This window comes from Rhinatrema bivittatum, chromosome 2 (genome assembly GCF_901001135.1).
Source record: "Rhinatrema bivittatum chromosome 2, aRhiBiv1.1, whole genome shotgun sequence".
NCBI classification, from domain to species: Eukaryota; Metazoa; Chordata; class Amphibia; order Gymnophiona; family Rhinatrematidae; genus Rhinatrema; species Rhinatrema bivittatum.
This window is the reverse complement of record NC_042616.1, coordinates 18,023,506-18,044,633: the sequence shown is the minus strand read 5'-3', so window position 1 is coordinate 18,044,633 and position 21,128 is coordinate 18,023,506. Positions and strand designations below refer to the sequence as shown.

At 43.5% G+C, this 21,128-nt stretch overlaps 1 protein-coding gene across 2 annotated transcripts; it reads left to right on the top strand.

The window, feature by feature from the left end:
* The first annotated feature begins 5,256 nt into the window (after positions 1 to 5,256).
* On the top strand, positions 5,257 to 20,933 carry LOC115083606 (gastrula zinc finger protein XlCGF57.1-like). 2 transcript variants are annotated; one of them, XM_029587522.1, is made up of 2 exons: positions 5,257 to 5,300; positions 17,829 to 20,933. In XM_029587522.1, the coding sequence occupies exons 1-2, from the start codon at positions 5,267 to 5,269 to the stop codon at positions 19,595 to 19,597; spliced, it is 1,803 nt and encodes a 600-aa protein (XP_029443382.1). In that variant the 5' UTR covers positions 5,257 to 5,266; the 3' UTR covers positions 19,598 to 20,933. The 2 variants fall into 2 exon arrangements, with proteins under 2 accessions (XP_029443382.1, XP_029443383.1); XM_029587523.1 differs by having other exon boundaries at positions 5,275 to 5,300; positions 17,833 to 20,933.
* Positions 20,934 to 21,128: the final 195 nt, after the last annotated feature.

Genomic DNA, 21,128 nt, shown 5'->3' with positions numbered 1-21,128 from the left:
GGGAAGTGCAACGGGCAGTGGGACACTGGGAGACGTGACACACCTGCCGGTGTTTGGCTACACACCAGTTGAGAAGCGCTGCACTAGAAGAGGAAATAATAAACAAAACAACTCAGCTCCTCAATGTTCTCAGACAAGTTTTTGACAACATGAGCATACTCCAATCTTCAAATTGTTCTCGCACAGGAAGAAGAATTATGATGTTTTTAAAGGCATGGGAGAACATAACAACAGATCAGTTTCTGCAACACCTGCCCATCATCTCAACTGAAATCAGTAAAGCTTCAAGTAAAATCATATCCCTGTTCCAATCCAACACTATGATGAGGGTTCCACTAGCTCAAGAAAAGCAAGGATTTATGGGCATGGAGAGTTTTTTGAGATTTGGTGCGAAGAGCGGAGTATTACTCCTATTCGGGCATCGATGGCACACATTTTGTCCTTCTTACAACGAGATTTGGTAAAATGATTGGCTTTTAACTCTCTCAGAATTCAAGTCTATAGTCTGTTTTAGGGGCAAGGTGCAGGGTGCAGCCCTAGCTGCACATCCTGATGTGGTGCATTTTTTTCTGGGGGGCGAAACATTTGCAACCTCTGGCACGGAAGTTGTGTCTCCCCTGGAATCTTGATTGCATTCTCAGAGGGTCGTATGCGGGACCATTTGATCTCATTCGAAGGGAGATGCTGAAGGATCTTTCCCTAAAGGTTGTCTTTCTGATAGCAATTTATTCTGCTAGAAGAATTTCCGAGGTACAAGCTCTGTCGTGGAGGGATCCTTTTCTAAAGATAATGGAGGCGGGAGTCTCATTGCGTACAGTTCCTTCTTTACTGCCAAAGGTAGTGTCATTTTGTCATTTGAATCAATTGGTGGAGCTCCCAGCTTTTCCGAACCTGGATGCATTGGTACATCACAAGAAAGAGTTGAGTTATTTGGATGTGTAGCATGTCTTGTTACGTTATCTTAACATCACTAGGCTGTCCAATCATCTTTTCTTGCTATGGAGTGTAGCAAAGAAGGGTCAGATGGCTTTGAAGGCCACCATTGTGTGATGATTGAATGAGGCAATAAGTTTGGTATAAATATGTTAGGGCCATGATATTCCTATCGGCTTGAGGCTTCTCTACTCTGTCGCAAGCGTCATCCTGGGCCAAATATTAGGTGTTGCCAAAAGAGATTTGAAGGGCAGCTGCATGGAAATCGTTGCACACTTTCGCCAGACATTTCCATTTGGATGTCCATGTTCCAGATACCATGGACTTTGGTGATAGTCTACTTTGAGCGGTCGCAGTCCCACCCTGTTTAGGAAAGTGTTGCGCCCGTCTGTCGCAGACGGCTGTGACCTTTGATGCTAATCTCTTTTCTCCCTGTCTCATCAACCCTGGGACAAGTTGCGGCATCTGCCAGCCCACACCAGCCCTCTAGGCGTCTCCAGAGCAGCATGGATGCATGAGTTTCTGCAAATTTTGTTTAAATGTAAACCGATGTGATATGTAAAATCGAACACCGGTATATAAAAATAAATAAATAAATAAATCTCCAACCTGGTATCACTTAGGGCGTGCACACAAGGGCCTCCTAAGTACATGTTATGGTGGGAACCTCAGGGGCATCCCCTCCCGATGACGTCAGTCTTCATCCATACTTAAATCTATTGGCCCTTGACTGTGACGAGTTAGCAAGGAGTTCCTACTTGCCTAATTCCACTCTACTTGGATTTCTGTTCCTGTTCCTCGTGGGTCTGCTACACTGGGTACCCGCTCCGCAGGGGCTCACTTGCACTTGGGTATCCGCTCCTCGGAGGGCCTCGCTACATTCCATCTACCCACTGCCTTGGAACTATCTGGGACTTCCTCCATTAGTTCTACTCGAACTATTCTTCACCGCTTGCTATACCTACTGACGGCATACCCTGTTCTTCGGGCCACTACCGCCTGCTTCAGCTACTCTTCCTGCGCTACCAGGACCTGCCACTGCTCTACAGCTTCCACGGGCTACCTTGCCTCCGCCCTCTATCAGCTCAGATCCTTGGCATACCCCGCGCTGTGGGCCACTACCAGATCTGCAACCGGAAGTACCTTCGCCAGTGAGTACTCTTGGCGTGGCCGTTCCGCGATCCCTGCCAGGCCTCCATCTTTACCAGAGTCCTTGGGGAATTCCCCCACTACTCAAGACTGTGTCTCTCTCTTTCTCCCTATTAATAAAACTTCTCTCCATTGAGTCCTGTGTACCGAGACCAAGCCTGCCGACGGTGACGTCCATAGGGCTCCTCCCTGTGGGCGGAGTCAACTTTACCTCGGCCAGAAGTTCACACCCAAAATCATAACAGGAAGCTTTGGTACATCCCAGGAGTCTGGACTGATCTGTGTATGTACAGGGAAAGGATAATTGGTTCTTACCTACTAAATTTCGTTCCTGTAGTACCTCAGATCAGTCCAGAGTCCCGCCCAGTTTGGGATGAGAAATTTGGAGAGTCCGCTCGATCTGTTATTGTAAATACCCTGAAGGTTGGCACAGGTTGTCTTTTTGGTTTCTCTTTTGATCTAAAGGTTAGACAGAATCTTTTCCATTAAGGGGTTTTTCCACGTCTTGCCGCTCGTTCGTGAGAGATGTATTAGGTGTAGGCATATTGGTTTAGGTACAGTAGCATCTTGGCTTGGGAACAGGTCAATACTGGTGGACTTCGGGTGGCACACCAGGTTGTATGCCAGTGTCAGCGAAACTTTCTCTGTCTCCATCTGCTGGAGGGGAGGCAAAATTCCAGACTCTGGACTGATCTGATGTACTACAGGAATGAAAATTAGCAGGTAAGAACCAATTTTCCTTTAATAACCCTGGGGAAAGGAACATAGCACATGAATCAGAATTCAATCCTACCTCCTATTTGGGAAATGTAATCTTGGTCTCTCTTGGTTTCACCAGAGATTCTTCCCTGTGTTCCGCTCTTTGGGAACCTTTATACTTCCTGAACGCTGTTCTTTTTGTCTTTATTTTTTGCAGCCACCTCCTTAGGGAACCAGATTGGTTTCTTTTTCCCCTTACTCTTGTTGACTTTTCTTTCACGTAGATTTGTTGCCTTTACAATGGCTCCTTTTAGTCTGGCCCACTGTGCTTCCACCTCACCAGTCTTTTCCCAGACTTCTAGCTCCTCCTCGAGGTGCATCCTCCATTTTATCAAAGTCAGTGGTTTTGAAATCCAGAGCTTGGATCTTTGGGTAACTTCTCTACCTCTTGCCCGTGATAGGAAACCAAACCTTCTGATGATCACTGGTGCTCAGGTGAGCACTTACCCGGACGTTAGAGCCGTTATTCGCATTAGTGAGCGCTACGTCGAGTAGTGCTTCCCAGCAGATGCCCCCTTCTTCCCTTTCTTGCGTACACAATTTCTCTCGATCCTCTCACAGACTCCCTCCCTCTCTTTCTGCTCACACACACTCACCCCAGGTTCTCTCTGTCACCTTATTTTCTTCCACTGCTGACTGGCTGGGCTCTGACAGTGACCCCGCCAAGCTTCCTTGTTTCCTGAGCATCTGGGCCCTCATTCTCTCACTCGCCCACTTCCTCTCCCCTTCCCTCTCCTTGATTCCCCCATCTGCTCTCACTCACACCCTTCACCTCTTTAATCTCTCCCCCTCATTCATACCTCAGCTTTCTCCACTTAATCCTTCTCCTGTTGGCAAATTAGGACACTGCCACTCTTACTGTAATTGTGCAGGTGGGGGACCTCCTTTTTTTGGTGTAGAAGCCGTGCTGCACTGGAGTGGGTACCTATGTTCCTGCTAACAGAGGGAGGGAGTGGGGAGCCCACTGGCCTATCAAAACATTGCACCACTGCACCTGTGCCGGACTCTCTTTCTGCCAGCAGGGGGTGGGAGCCCTGCTGGCATGGCACCAAGCCACATCACTGCTCAGGGCTCTCACTTGTCTGGCTGGGAAATGAGGGGGTCGCTGTAGGAGTATTTGGGGGGGCACTCATCGCTGCCACCCGAGGCGACAAGCTCATCCCTGCCTGATGGTAGAATTGCCTCTGTTTGTTGTTCTGCCAATGCTGCTGCCCAGCTTTCTCTTGGTGCTGAGAATAACTCCAGTCACTGCTGGTTCATTTTTTATTTTGTTTACCACCGTGCTTGCTGCCATGCCTCTGAGACACCTAGAGAGTGTTTCTGCCTCTCTGTCTTGCTGCCATACTCCAGACACTACCCTTTGGGGGTCTTGCAGCCAATCTGTCTTGTTGACTGTGTACCTCGGGGAATTTTCAGCCACTCTGCCTTGCTGCCATACTGCAGACTCTACGCCTTAGGGGTGCTGCTGCCACTTAGCTATGCTCCCATGCTCCTGATTCTATTCCTTGGGAATCTAGCAGCCACTATGCCTTGTTCCCATATACCCGACTCTACACTTTGGGGGTGCTGCTTCCTCTCTGACTTACTGTCATACCCCTGACTCATTGTGGCTCCTACAGCCTTGACGGTTGGCGTTACTACTCATAAGCTTCAAACTCTTCCTAATTCAACCCTCCTTTTGTCTGTTCTTTGCTCTGCATCAGGATCACATCATCCCCTCCTGGGGGTTGGGGTGGGGAAATAGAAGATGAGGAGCTGGATTGGAGAGCAGAGTTGCTCTTTTCTGCTCTGTCTCCTCCCTTATTCCTTGCAGGATGCCTGGAGGAGAGACATTGGAGCAGAACAGCCTCTTACATTATGTTTAGTTGTGTTTTCTTTTATTGTTCATGATTAATTTATTTTCAGTTTTTATATTTCAATTGCAAATTGCCTTGATTTTCTTTTGTAAGAAATGGTGACTAATCAAGTAAATAAATAATAAGAGGAAAAGAAGTGTGGAAACTCCGTTCCAGTGCCCTACAAATTAACCCCTGATGTTCTGTCACAGCGTCTGTGTTATTAAACAGTGATTTATCCAGGCAGTGATGTTTGATATTCTCTGTCTCTGGTATTAGGGAATCTTTTTGCCCTTTGATTTCTAAACCCTGGGGTCCATGGAGCAAACTGACTCTAGGGGCAGACACAGAGGAGAACAAGTCTGGCAGTTCCTGGGGGAGAGGGGTCCTGGTGTCCTCTGGTCCATGATAAAACGTTAGGAGAATAAATCCAGCTAAGATCTAATGCATCCTGAGCCCCTCCACGTGTCCCTGAGTGTTTCTGGTTTGTGTTTCAGGTGCCGGTGACGTTTGAGGACATCGCTGTCTCTTTCTCCCAGGAGGAGTGGGGGTATTTAGATGAAGGGCAGAAGGAGCTTTACAGGGAGGTGATGAAGGAGAATTATGAGATCCTGAGCTCCCTAGGTAAGGATTGCATTATCTGCATTTTTAGCAGACCCAGAGACTGATTTCTTGAAGGTCGTTTGTGACTTTTTTCTCCTGCAGCTCCTGCATTGCTCTTTGTCTGGGCCGGTACCTGAGATTGACTGTTTGGGTCTTTTCACATGAGAGCAGCCCCTGCCAGTCAGTCTGAAGTTTATCCCATTTTCTGCTGAGATAGGGAGACTCAGAACAGATTTACCTGTATTTTGATGTATCTCATATGAGGATGCTTGCTGGCACTGGTGTGGTAAAAACACCACATCTACCGGCTCACATAAGAACATAAGAAATTGCCAAGCTGGGTCAGACCAAGGGTCCATCAAGCCCAGCATCCTGTTTCCAACAGTGGCCAATCCAGGCCATAAGAACCTGGCAATTACCCAAACAGTAAGAAGATCCCATGCTACTGATGCAATTAATAGCAGTGGCTATTCCCTAAGTAAACTTGATTAATAGCCGTTAATGGACTTCTCCTCCAAGAACTTATCCAAACCTTTTTTTAACCCAGCTACACTAACTGCACTAACCACATCCTCTGGCAACAAATTCCAGACCTTCAAAAAATGTAGGAGATTTGGGAGGCAAGACTTCCCTTGGGTAAATCCATTCTGGCTGTGTCCCATTAAACCATGTCTGTCTATATGTTCTGTGATTTTGTTTTTTAGAATGGTTTTCACGATTTTTCCCAGCACTGAAATGAGGCTTACTGGCCTATAGTTTCCTGAATCACTTCTGGAGTCTTTTCTAAATATAAGGATTATATTGGCCACCTTCCAATCTTCAGGAAGAATGGATGATTTTAATAATAGGTTACAAATTACTAGTAATAGATATGAAATTTCATTTTTTAATTCTTTCAGAACCTTCTTCTGGTCCGGGCAATTTGCTACTCTGGCCTACTACATTTATTTATTTATGTATTTATTTTTATATAAATAAATCATAAATTGATATAATTTATATTATATATAATTATTTATATAAATAAATAAGAAATCAACCAAATATCAAAATTTTCAAAAAAGACCTGAAAACCTGGCTTTTCACCAGAGCCTACTCAAACTCACTCAATCAACAAGACCACCATCCAACCACGCAATCCAACACCAAGAAAAATGCTCCGTCCCTCAATCAATTAAATAACTCCCACCATTTGAACACCTAAGTCAATGTGCAACTGGCCTCACTCACTACCCCTAGCCTATATGTAACAGTATCTTTATATGTATGAACATTGCCGCGATATAAGATTGTTAATATGTAATAATTTTATATGTAATCAACTAACAATCAAACCCCAAAACCTTCCTTCTTTATGACATTTTGCTGCGTTGACTTTTGTAACCAATCTTATTTCACGAGCACTGTAAACAGTTCTGATGGCAAAACCGAATGACGGTATACAAAACACATTAAATACATAAATAAATATACCGACATTCGAACTAGTATTTCACATTGGTTTACAAAAAAATAAACAGAGTTGCTTACAATGGCGTCTACACATAGTTTCTTATGATAAGGCATAAAGACAGATTAATTGGAAATTCAAGTAAAGATAAAATCATTTGGTTTTACATACATTCTTACCTTGAGTAGTCTTAGGCAGAAAGGCAGATAACATGTTAACTTCATCACTATAGTCAAGTTTTATTCAAAACAGATCTTATCACGTAATATCAACTTCATCAGGATAGTCAAGCATTGGGCAAAGACAAGTGTAGCATTTCTTAACAAATATGCAGTATGGGAGTATGGCAGTTATAGTATGGGGACATGGCTGTTATTGTAAGCCTAGTTGTGTTCACACAAATGCTTTTTGAAAAAGCCATGTCTTCAGCTTTTTCTTAAAAGTTTGTAGCAGGGGTTCCATCCTTAGCTCAGTTGTAGGTTGTTCCATAAGATGGGTCCCACCAAAAATAGGGCACGCTCCCTGACTGTGTTCAGGTGTGTTAATTTTGGGGAAGGGGTTGGAAGACATCCAGTATTTGAAGAACATAAGCTCCTTTGAGATATCTGAAAGTGCAAAGTAGCATTAAACCAGTCTATATTCTCGTTGTAAAGTGTTTTATAGATGAGGGTCAAAGCTTTGTATTGGATTCTGTATAGGATGGGTAGCCAATGTAACTCTTTAAGGATTGGGGTTGTATGATCTGACCTTTTACTGTTTGTGGTCATTCTTGCTGCTGCATTCTGTAGTAGTTGCATTGGTCTTAAGGTGGACGCCGGGAGGTCCAGAAGAATAGCGTTGCAGTAATCTAGTTTAGGGAAAAGTACTGCCTGGAGTACAGTATGGTAATCCTGATTGTATAGGAGTGGTTTGAGTTTTTTTAGTACTTGGAGTTTATAGTAACCATCTTTTATTACGGTGTTAATGTATTTTCTGAAGTTTAACTCCCTATCTAGGAAAATTCCTTGGTTCTTTGTTTGATATGTTTTGCAATCAGGGCTGAATGTTGATGTAAGTTTATTACATATATATAGCATTTCAGTTTGTTATGGTTAAGTGAAAGGGACATCTGTGATAATTGCTGTTTTATTGCTGTTAAGTAGGTGCCCCAGTATTTTAAAGTATTTTCAAGAGTATCTTTTATGGGGAGCAAAATTTGCATGTCATCGGCATAGACGTAATGAGACAGGCCTAGTCCAGTCAGTAGTTTACAGAGGGGTAACATATATATGTTGAATAGTGTGGATGATAAGGATGAGCCCTGTGGGACGCCAGATGGGAGGAGTATTTGCTTAGATTCTGTGTGGCCTATTCTTACTTTATATGACCTGTCTGATAAGTAAGAATTAAACCAGTTAATTGTACTGTCGCCTAATCCAATTTCCCTTAATCTGTTCAGCAGACTTTTATGATTGATGGTGTCGAGATGTCTAGTAGGATCAGTAAATAGGATTGACCATTGTCAAGGCCTCTGAGGATAGTATCAGAGAGGGAGAGTAATGTTTCAGTGCTGAAGAATTTCCTAAATCTATGGTGTGCGGGGAATAGTATATTGTGGTTTTCTAGATGTTCAGACAGTTGTCGATTAACCACTTTTTCTAAAATTTTGGCTATGAATGGAAGATTAGAAATTGGTCTGAAGTTGGCAAGGCTGGATTCATCTCCCAGGAACAGTATAGTTCGTCTGAATCACTGCCCTTGAAAACTATCTCCTGAACAGTTATCTCCCCAACAACTTCATTAGTAAACACCAAAGCAAAGAATTTATTTAGTTTTTCCATGGTGGCCGTATCTTCCCTAAGTGCCCCTTTAACCTCTCAATCGATGTTCCATCTCAACTGGGGACAAAGCCTCCTGTACGCTTTTCCACTATTACCATTTACAACCGGGACAGTGCAAAAGGTTCTTCAGGTCCATGCTCTGCTAATTCCTCATAGCCTTGGCAGGGCCCAGACAGATCTGATATGCAAATCTCCTAAAACTTTCCAGCAGTCCTCCTGGGAACAAACTGCAGTGTTAACTCAGGAAGGATGGTATACTTTAGAATCCCAATCTTCCAGCCTTCAACCTCACATCTTGGATGTTGAGTGCTCAGTGATTATGGATTTCCACCTACTAGGGATGTGAATCATATTTCTGACGATTGAAAATATCGTACGATATTTTCAAAATCGTCAGAAATCGGGGGCTCCCCGAAACAGATAGGAAAACCCCATGAAATTGTTCGTGGGGTTCTCTTATCGTTTTGGGAGGAGGGCGGGAAAAACGGCACACTAAAACAACCCCTAAACCCACCCCGACCCTTTAAAACCGCCCCCTTAGCTTCCCCCACCCTCCCAATCCCCCCCAAAACGTTTTAAAATTACCTGGTGGTCCAGTGGTGGTCCCGGGAGCGATCTCCTGCTCTTGGGCCGTCGGCTGCCACTAATAAAAATGGCGCCAATGGCCCTTTGCCCTTACCATGTGACAGGGTATCCGTGCCATTGGCCGGCCCCTGTCACATGGTAGGAGCACTGGATGGTCGGCGCCATCTTTAAAGATGGCGCCGGCCATTTTTATTAGTGGCAGCCGATGGCCCGAGAGCGGGAGATCGCTCCCGGGACCACCACTGGACCACCAGGTAATTTTAAAACGTTTTGGGTGGGATCGGGAGGGTGGGGGAAGCTAAGGGGGCGGTTTTTAAAGGGTCGGGGGCGGGTTTTTGTTTATCGGCTCGGGCGCAGCCGATTTAAAAAAAAAAACAAAACAAAAAACGATGGGACCGAACGGGAAAAAAATCCACGATGTGAATCGGAACTGGAATCAGAACCGATTCCGGTACCGATTCACATCTCTACCACCTACCCACAGAGATCGTGGAAATACTAGTCTTCTCCAGAAAGCCTTCAACAAGAAGAAATAATACTTTCAAATGAAATAGGTATGTCAGGTGCTGCCAACAGAGTGCTTTGGACCCCTTCTCTTGTGAACCCGAGCATCTGTTGAAATACTTGCTCCACCTTTCAGTCTCAAGTCTTACCACCTCTTCGGTGCGAGTACACCTCAGCACAATAGCTGCCCATCATACTCACGTGGACAGCAAGCCTATTTTTACTCATTCATTGATATCTCATTTTAGGAAAGGTTTATGGCTTGTCAGGCCCCCGGTACAAAAACTACCTGTATCATGGGACCTGAATATAGTCCTCTCCCAACTCATGAAGCCTTCTTTTGAGCTATTTGTATCCGCTTCCCTAAACTTATTGACATGGAAAATGATGTTCCTCACTGCATAAGTGCAGCAAGAGTCAGCAAACTCCGGGCCCTCGTCCGCTATCCTCCATACATGCAGAATTTTCCACAATAGGGTGGTTCTCCACACTCACCTGAAATTTCTGCCAAAGTTAGCCTCAGCTTTCCTTATCAATCAATCCATTCTTCTACCTAACCTTCTTTCCAAGGCCCCATGAGCATGAAGGTGAAAAAGCCTTCCATACTCTGGCCTCCAAATGGGCTTTAGCGTATTACAAGAACCAAACTCCACCGCATCGTAAAACCTCCCAACTGTTGGTTTCATATGACCTCCCCAACAGGCTAGAGTAGCAGTCGCCAAACGTGCTTTCTCTAAATGGTTTGCTGAGTGCATTCATCACTGCTACACTTTAACAGGATACAGTGAAGGCTTGTCAAATAAGAGCCACAGCTGCTTTCATTGCTTTTCGAGAAGTAACGATTGAGGATATCTGCAAAGCTGCATCTTGGTTTTCAGTTCACAATTCCCACTATTCTCTTGACAATCTCTCGTAGAATTACAGAAAATCTGGACATGCATTTTTGCAATATCCTTTCATGCTGTAGTCTACTTCTCCATGGTGAGAGCTGGGTTGATTACGAAGTAAAAGCTCTGCTGCATCCCTCAGCTTGGGGCTCACCAGGCTGTAATGTAATGAATTATTCAGGCTGCTTATTTATTTATTTTTCATTTTTATATACCGATGTTCCTGTATAGGATACATATCGCACCGGTTTGCATGAAACTGAACTGTCGCCGAAGGGCGGATACAATGAAACATGAGTTACAATGAACATGCGGAACCAAAGGACATGTGGAACATTATTGACAGAAAAAGTAGGTTTGCTTATCATAAATGGTGTTTTCTGTAGATAGGATGAATTAGCCATGGAATGCCCACCCACCTCATTGGAGAGTTGACAGTATAGCTAGATTAGCTATGTTACTGATTGAGGAAACTCACGAGGCAATGCGCGCGTATGGGAATTCTTGCACGTGCTCAGTAGAGCTCAAAGCTCTTCTACATAAGATACATGCATCCATTTTGTGCTGCCTAATGATGTCACCCACATGTAATGGCTTATTCATCCTGTTATCTACGGAAAACACCATTTACCATAAGCAAACTTCTTTTCCTGTCTTTTGAGTAAATAATCCACAATAGGACACTGCCTCTGATCCCGTGATCTCTCGATTTCCTGAGGAATCTCTAATGGGAGACTTTGTCAAATACCTTCTAAAAATCCAAATTCACTATATCAACTGCCTCACCTTTATCCGCTTGTTTATCTACACTTTGAAAATAATCTAGTAAATTGATAAGGCAAGACTTTCCTTTGCAAAAACCTTGTTGACTCTCCCCCATTAAATTAGGTCTATACAGGGAAATTGTACATAAGAACCTGTTTGCATATCATTGCTTAGTGTACATAACAGTCAAATGTATGCTGAGTGTTTATCTATTCATTGCTTGTTTTCAATAAAAAGTTCAAACATAAATCATATGTATGTGGTCAGTTATTTTGTTTTTCTGAATAGTTTCTACCATTTTGCCAGACACTGACGTTAGGCTCACTGGTCTATAATTTCCCAGACCATCCCATTACACTTTAAAAATTGGTGTCACATTTGCCACACTCCAGCCTTCTCATACCATGGCTATTTTAATTGATAGGCTATAAATCATGAGAAACAGGTCTGCAATTTCATGTTTGAGTTCCTTCAGAACTCTGGAGTGAATACCATCCGTTCCTGGTGATTTGTTATTCTTTAATCTGTCAATTTGATTTATTACATCCTCTAGTGATTTTATTTAGTTCCTGAGAGGCATCACTATCAAAAAATGTTTCCAGCATGGTATGACCCAGGCATTCTTTCTACTCAGTAAAGACAGTGGCAGAGACTTCATTTACATTTTCTATTTCCATGTCCTCCCTGACCACCCCTTTTAGCCTATGGTCATTTAGCTCCCTAAATGATTCCCTCACTGGCTTTTTGCTTTGAATGTACTTGAAAACATTTATTATACTTGTTTTTAACTCTGTGGCAAGCTTCTTTTCAAATTCTCTCTTCACCTGCTTAATTACTTTTGTACAACTAATGTGCAGTGCTTATGCTCTTCCATATTTTCCTCATTAGGGTCTGCTTTCCATTTTTTGAATGATGCTCTTTGCTTTAATTACCTCTTTCATTTCATTATTAAATCCAGCTGGCAATTGTTTGGTTTTCCTTCAGTCTTTTAAAATCCATGGAATACATTTTGTCTGGGTCTCATCACCTCCTGAAAGTTTTTAACCTTGTGAATTGTTCCTTTTAGTTTTTTTTCCTAATAAATGTCCTCATTTTATCATAGTTTCCCTTTTTATAGCTAAATGCGACTGCAGTGATTTTCTTTAGTATTCATCCTCCAGTGATTATATTGCATTTTCTTACATTATGAACACTGTTGCCAAGTGGATCAACCAGGTCCTGCGTTCCACTGAGAACTAGATCTAAAATAATTGCTCATCTGATTTAGTCTGCATGAAACAGTCATTGATGGCATCTAGGAACTTTGCCTCCCTTGTTTGTCTTGAGGGGACATTTATGCAATCAATAGTCGGATAACTGAAGACTTCCATTATTATTGTGTTGCCATTTTATTAGGCAGTCTAATTTCATTAAGCATTTTACTGTCTGTTTCCTCATCCTGGTGAGACAGTAATATATCCCCACTACTGTACTCTTTACCTTTGGAATTTCTATCCATAAATATTCCATAGTGAAGTTTACTTCCTACAAAACTTATTTTCTGCTTGACTCTATGCTATCCCTAATATATAGTTCAACCCCCCTCCACCAGTTTTATCTGCACTATCATGTTAATAGAATTTTTACCCTGGTAACACAGAAATCCCATTGGTTATTCTCCTATGAGATCTCTGAGATGCCTATTAAGTCTATATTTCCTAGCGTGTAGCAGATGGACTCAGGACCAATGGGTATAGTGTACTCCTGCTAGCAGTGGAGACGGATCAGATTTCAATCTGACGTCAGCTCCTAGAACATATACCCCGGCAGGAAGTGCAGCTCTTCAGTATTTTCCATCTCCATAGCAGTTAGGGACTTTCTGCATGCTCTCGCAGCGTTAGAACCAAATTCAAAGAAGAAACCAAATTTAAAGGAGAAACCTACCTGAAGATGAGCCCCGCTCTCCTGTGGTGATACCCTAGGGTCCCTCCCCCAGTTGATATTCCCGAGGTGATTTCCGTGGTCCCTCGGAGGTAAGCCTTGGTCCGGCGGCCGAATTGCGGCGAGGACCTAGCCCCCCGATCCTCGGGCACGGCTGAGAGGCAGTGGGTGCACCCTCGAGCGCGGCGGTGAAGGTATTTGCCCTCTCCCTCCGCAGCCGGAGACCGCCCGGGACGAAACCGGGAAGCGCTGAAGACAAGGTAAGGTAGAAATCTTCTGCTTCAATCCAGTCTCCGAGGATCGAGGAGAAGCACAGGTCGCTGGCCGGGACCGGTGCTACCGGGTTGATCCGCCCTAGCAGGGCCAGGCCCCGGCTATTTCCAAGGGTCTACCCACGTGGAGACCCTCCAAGGGGGCTCGCCATATTGCCCGCGTGCTCGCCGTCGCCATCTTGGCCCATTCGCCGCACCGTTCGTCCCGGGCGCACAAAGCACATGTGCGCATAGACTTACGTGCACATAAATCCTTGTGCGCATAAGTTGCACGCACAGAGTTGGGTGCATATTTACGGCTGGACGCACAGCTGCGCCCACAGATGGACTCAGCATCCCACCCTTGGCTGCCATTACGCATAGTCTTTCAAATGATTCAAGGGTAAGCCATGTTTTCATTTACCTAGGGCATCCACCCTGCCAGGTGTCGACGCTTTCCGGTTGAGTACACTGGCGGTCTCCAGCTATAGTCAATCAACCAGTTCATGTTAATCAAGTTTTAACGTTTAACCAAGTTATGAAAGTTATTCAAGTTAATCAAATTATTAAGTTAATCAATCAGTCAGTCTCACATATATCCACAATTGCTTTTCGAGGAGAATACTGAGGAGCTGCACTTCCTGCAGGGGTATGTGTACTAGGGGCTGACGTCAGATTGAAATCTGATCCGTCTCCAACTGCTATCAGGAGTACACTATACCCATTGGTCCTGAGACCATTTGTCTACACTAAGGAAATCGAAATTATCAGGTAAGTAATTTCTCCATTTTCCTTTAGTGTCATTCAATTCTAATTCTCCAGTCTTATTTTTCAGACTTCTGGCAATTGGATACAGATATTTTAAAGTAGCTTTATTTGTATTTATATTTTCAGATGTACTCCAACCTGCATATCACATGATGCAGGCAGTTTAGAGTATTTATTATATGTGAGCTTTGTATTTAAAAACAACTGGGCTTTGTAAGCTTTTACGACCACATTGGTTAGGTTATTCTAACTTACCTATAGGGAGATTTATTATGCTATGATAGGACTAGGGCGTGAGTTAAACAGTTTTTATAATGCGATAAATGCTGTATATATCTTGTGATATAGCCCTGTCGTGATGATGTCATGCAATATTCATGCAATATTCACAATATTCACAATATTGCATGTTGTTTTAGCACAAAATTTGCTCTCTTTGTAAATTAGCTACTTTGCATGCCTAAAACTGCATAATGCATGTGAAGCAGCTAATGCATAGTAAAATCAATGTGATCTATATTCAGACACAGTCCGGATAGCAAAGTTAGCCAGATAAACTTAGCCAGATAACTTTGGAGGCATATTCAACAATATAGCCACACCACTGAATATAGCCAGCTATCTTAGGGGGTCATTTTCTATCCCTATTGCACACGAAAAGGGACTTTGCGCAAGTGTGCGATAGCTAGATGGGATGGAATCGGGGCGGCGTCGGCACCGGAAGAGGAGGAGTTGGGGTGGCGTCGGGGCGGATGCCGCGGAAACTTTGCTGGCGGTGAAAAGGTAAGACCCCTTATCACCACCAGTAGCGGCAGCGATAACACCGAGGTGGTGCGATTGCTGCATCCTTCGCAGGCCCGCCCCCTGCTTCGTCCCCCGTTACCACGGGATTCAGATAGCCCTGCGAAAATCCAGCCCTTAATTAGTTAGCTGGCTAACTTTAGGACAGCTCTTAGACTCAACCAGATTTAGCTGCTAAGTCATCTAGCTAACTGAATATTGAAGTGTTATGGTTAATGGTGTTTGGGTGGATCCTTGGACACTGTGGCAGTTGACCACGCCCACGGGGGGCAGTCCTGTGAGGGACCATGGTGTCAGGCTAGACTCTGGACACACAAACACAGATTTGAATCTTTTATTAAACAGTTTAGGTAACCACCAGAGGTGGCAGTAGTGAGTAGTGGTTGTAGAGCCCGGCTGGACGCGTCTCACACAGAACGCTGGAACAGCGGATCTTCTGTAGGGCAGTGCTGTAGTGGAAAGAGACTGAGAGTTATGAACACACAATGAGAATAGCATACAGAGTCCCAAGGTAGAAATAGGAGAAGCTCCGAGAAAGGGAGAGCAGGCCCTCGAGGAGCGAGTACCTGATCCCTTAGAGCAGAGAGATTCGATAGCGTTGTACTCACTTAGCAGTAACAGAGATTCCACTAGATGAGAGGTCTGGCACCAGAGCAGAGAGCAGGCCCTCGAGGAGAGTACCTGGTTCCAGTGAAGCAGTACTGTGGAAAGAGATGGTATCTGTACTCACTGATGGTAACTGTAAGTTAGTTCTTCCAAGCAGAAGTGTAGAGGTTGCAGGCAGCAACTCAGGGAACATGGGCCCTTGAGGAGCGAGTACCAGTTTCCTGATAGCACCTGAAAAGAAGCAAAGAGGCCCCCGAGGAGCGGGTACCCTGTTAGAGACCCCGAAGGGTAGTAAGAGTTCCAGATAACGCTGGAGTGGCAGAGTAGCTTAGGAACGGAGAGCAAATCCCATCCGTACAAATCCTGACCTTAAGAATCCTGTTGCTAACTCAACGAGCTAGCAAATACTGTAGGCAGCTATACCCTGAAATCATGACATCAGAACCGGGGGACGCCCCTGAGGTTCGCGCCAACATGGAGTTAAAGATGAGGGCGGCGTGCGTGTGCGCGCCCTAGAGGTACCTTGGAGGAGAATGGCGGGAGGCAGCACCAAAGCCAGTCTGGAAAGAATGGCAAGCAGATGCCGCGGCGGCCATCAGTCCAAGGTGAGCGGGAGGAGCCGAAAGTAGAGAGAGGTAGGCGGGGCGAAGCCATCGAAGACCGGATGCAACATGAAGTTAGCTAGTTAACTTAGCCAGCTAACTCAGCTCCTCCCAATTATGCCCCTGGACCCCCTAACTTATCTGGCTAAATTCTAATCTCCTAACTTATTAGCCAGCTAGAATTTAGCCAGATAAAGGCTGAATATAGCTGGGTAAGCCATTTAGATGAATAATTATTATGTTATCTGTCTAAATGGCTTTTGAATATGGACTTCTTCTAAATAAAGTAACATGACTGACTTAAAAATTTTTCAGCTGCGTTATTTTACCTATACTTTTTGGGAAATAGTTATTCTAACATGGCAGCACCAGGACCCCAACACAGGTCCCAATGCTCCCATGCTAGAATTAAAGGCTATGCAGCCCAACATGACTCCCCTCCCTACAGTAGAAATAAAGCCAATGGGGGTCTTACCAGACCCCCCCCCCCCAACCCTTCCTATGTTCATGATCTCAATCTTCTCACTTTTAAACTTTTTTTCCCCCAAGGGCTCTGCTTCAATTACCACTCTGTCATGCATCTTGTTCTTGTCACTGTTATCGCACCTCCATTTCTCCTTCTCTTTTTTTCAGCTGCAAATATCAATCTCAAACTTGGCTTTCCATGGTAACTCTCAGTATATCTGGGTACATCAATTCACTTCCCCTCCAAGTTTACCTTATTCCCTCTATCATTTTTTCTAGGGAATAGTTGCTCTGTTTCCAGCAAGATCGCATACATTCATGAGCTCTTATCTCTCATTCTCTCCATCTTCTCTCTCTGAGACTTGGCTTTCCCCTGAGGACTCTGCCTCAGTTGCTGCTCTTTGTCCAGGAGGTTATCTTCTCTCCTCGGCAGACCTTGGTGATGGTCTCAAGCTGTGAGTCTCCCACTTCTGCAGGTTTCAGCCCCTCCCTCCTCCTCGGTCTCACACCTTTTCTTCATTTGAGGCCCCCCTCCATCTGCCTCTTCACCCCACACTCTCTCTCAGCAGCTGTTAGCTGTTGATCCCCGTTAAATCCCCTTCCTTCTTTCTTCTTCCTTATTCCATCTTACCGCTTCTCTTAGACATGGGAACGTCAGTTTTCTTGCTGTTGATACCGCTGACCCTTGCACCTCAAACCTCCTTGCATTAACCACCTCAGTGGTTGTTTTCATGGCTCTTCCAGGTTTAACTGCTGCTTTTTTCAGGACACCCGGTGCCTTATTCCCATTCTCACTATTTTTTAAATTCTGTTACTGTTTCCAGCACCTCCTCCAAGAGGTAATTTAAGGTATCCATCAACCATTCTGTGGAAAAATATTTCCTGATGTTGTTATTGCAGCTTTATCTCTATTCTCTCTCCTGTGTTCTAGGGAATGCATATTTATGTCTTCAAGTCTCATCTCATATGGCTTTTGGTGTAGCCCCTATGTCATTGGTAGTTTTTCTTGGTCACTAGAGATTGGTCAAAGATATGTGATAACTCCAAAGCAGTGATGATGGAATCAGAAACCCCAAAATATTTGTATGTCACTAAAGCATGATTAATGTCTTCTTTTATCACCAGCAAGTGATGAGATCACACAGAACATAAAGAAGGAGGAGAATCGAGAAGAACGTCCTATGGAAGTAGGCCTGATCCCAAGAGAATCAGGAACTGTCTTGGAGAATCTTTCCCAGGGGATGGAGAGGAGAAAGAGAAGAAACAGTCAGCAGGAGTCAGCGAAGAAGCAGAGAGACCCTGCAGGATACTCATTGGAAGGGGTCACTGAGTGTGAGAGAAATGACAGGGACCTCACAGACATCCCTGAGCACCAGAGACACGCAAGAGCAGAAACATACTTCCAAAGTAATAACAGTGATCAAATGATTTCTGATTTTCAACAGCCAGAGGGGAAAGAAAATAAATCTTCTCTGTGTGTCTGCTGTGGAAAAAGCTTTGATAAATCACATTTAATATGGCACCAGAAATCCCACCCACTCAAAACACCATTTCTATGCAGTAAATGTGGAAAAAGTTTCAGTGAGAGGAACAATCTAGATATGCACCTAACAATGCACACAAGAGAGAGACCCTTTCCATGCACTGAGTGCAGCAAAAGGTTCATGCGCAAGGATGGCCTAAGACGACATCAAACAATACACACTGGTAAGAGACCATTTTCATGTTCTGAATGTGAGAAAAGCTTCATTAGTGAGAATCTGTTAATATCTCACCAGAATATTCACACAGGAGAGAGACTATTCTCATGTATTAAATGTGGAAAACATTTCATTAGGGAGAGGAGCCTCTCTAACCATCAGAAAATCCACACAGGCAAGAAATCATTTACATGTACAGAATGTGGGAAAAACTTCATTAGTAAGTACATACTAATCTCACACCAGAAAATCCACACAGGAGAGAAACCATTCTCATGTCCTAAATGTGGAAAACGTTTCATTAGGAAGGGAGACCTCTCCCAACACCAGAAAACTCATACAGGCGATAAACCTTTTACATGTACTGAGTGTGGGAAAAGCTTCATTACTAAGTACATACTAATATCGCATCAGAAAATCCACACAGGCAATAAACCATTTACATGTACTGAGTGTGGGAAAGGCTTCATTACTAAGCACAAACTAATCTCACATCAGAAAAGTCACTCAGGAGAAAAACCATTTTCATGTTCTAAATGTGGAAAATGTTTCATTAGGAAGGGAGACCTCTCCCAACACCAGAAAATTCACACAGGTGACAAATCATTTACATGTAGTGAGTGTGGAAAAAGCTTTGTTCTGAAGACAAATCTCATAAGACATCAAAAGACACACACTGGTGAAAGACCATTCTCATGCTCTGAATGTGAGAAATGCTTCATTAGAAAGTATCTGCTAATATCTCACCAGAGAATCCACACAGGAGAGACACCATTCTCATGTATTAAATGTGGAAAACATTTCATTAGGAAGGAATATCTCTCACAACATCAGAAAATACACACAGGAGAGAGACCATTCTCATGTACTAAATGTGGAAAATGTTTCCTTAGGGAGATAAACCTCTCAGAACATCAGAAAATCCACACAGGTGACAAACCATTTACATGTTCTGAGTGTGGAAAAAGTTTCCTTCAGAAGGCAACCTTCAGAAGACATAAAAAAATACATACTGGTGAGAGACCATTCTCATGTTCTGAATGTGAGAAATGCTTTATTAGTAAGCATACACTAAAATCACATCAGAAAATCCACACAGGAGAGAGATCATTCTCATGTTCTAAATGTGGAAAACATTTCATTAGGAAGACACACCTCTCACAACATCAGAAAATCCACATAGGCGACAAATGATTTATATGCACTGAGTGTGGGAAATGTTTCATCAGGAAGGCAGACTTCTCACAACATCAGGAAATCCATACAGGTGACAAACTATTTACATGCTTTGAGTGTGGAAAGAGCTTCCTTCAGAAGGCAACCTTCAGACGACATCAAAAGATACACACTGCTGAGAAACCCGCTGATGTGCTGCTGGTTCTGCCTTCCTACCCCATCTGTAAACAGGAAGTGCCACAGGAACAGAAATGTTAATGTCTTGTCAGTACTTATTACCGGATACTGTACAAGTCCATATAAAGTTGGACTGTCTAATTAAAACTGTGCAGTTGGCAACCTTATGGTTGACTACAGAAAAAGAATCCAGAAATATTTAAAATTAAAATAAATCCATACTGCATAGGTTGGCTAGCTGGATGGCTGGACTGAATGGATGCTTCCCCTTACTAATTATAGAAAAAAATTCAGATTCTCTTTTGATCTCAGTGAAACAAATTCCCTCCTCTACCAGATACTTTGTGAAGTAGTATAAAACCCTGACAAAAAGTCAGAACTCATATAGCATATCTGCCATACCAACCCAGACTAATTCCCAGAACTCAAACAACAAGAATTCTATATATGAAAAAACAACATTCAAATATTCCACTGTGACCTAGAACACCACTACACCTCCCACTGTGGAAACAGAACAAGCTGGATTATTACAGATCACTACACAAAACCTATAAGCAGAATACCACACCTTTGTTGCAAATGCAGAATGCAAACCTTCACCAAATACAGAATAACTGACCATAAATTAGAATTAGAAATATGCAGACAATACCCTGCCATGAATTTGATTATTACTGTAAGTTAGTACAATTGCAATTGTTTGTTTTAAATTGATTGTAATCCATCTTGAGGCCAGCGTAAATCTGCAGAGCAAGAGACAGCTCTAACAGACATAATGTGTATGCACAGAACTGCAGCTGTGGTGATCATGATTCATATCAGAAAAAGAACATTGCCAGTGGGGAGATCTGACAACCAGACAAAAGAGACTTATGATGCTAAAACCACAGGTGCCTGTTGGAGCTGAAATTCAGATAGAAGAGAGATAACCTGTGGGAACAGGAAAGATACTAATGTTGGAGCAATATGGGGTAACATGAAAGAAATAGATCTAACTGTCTTGACATGCTGAGATAAGAAGAAGCTGGTAAACAAAGAAAAATAATTATCTTATATAAGCAGCTAATGTGTAGGCAGAAAACTGAAGGAGCTCCAATAGTGACTGTCAGATCATTTGTCCCTCCTTCCCAATACTCTGTCTTATTTTGCATACCAATAAATGCTTCTAACCTGACTGAGAGTACCGTTTATTTATCTGCAAACGGGGATAAGCACTGTAAGAAGCGTTCACCAGTCATGGTAAAATGGGGAATATCAACATACCTGGGAACTCTCCGGATTTCTTCCGGAGGGTCAGGAAATTTGCATCAATTGCCGGGTCTCAGAGGAAACACTAAAAAGCTCTGTGCTTCTCTGTTTACTGCTTCAG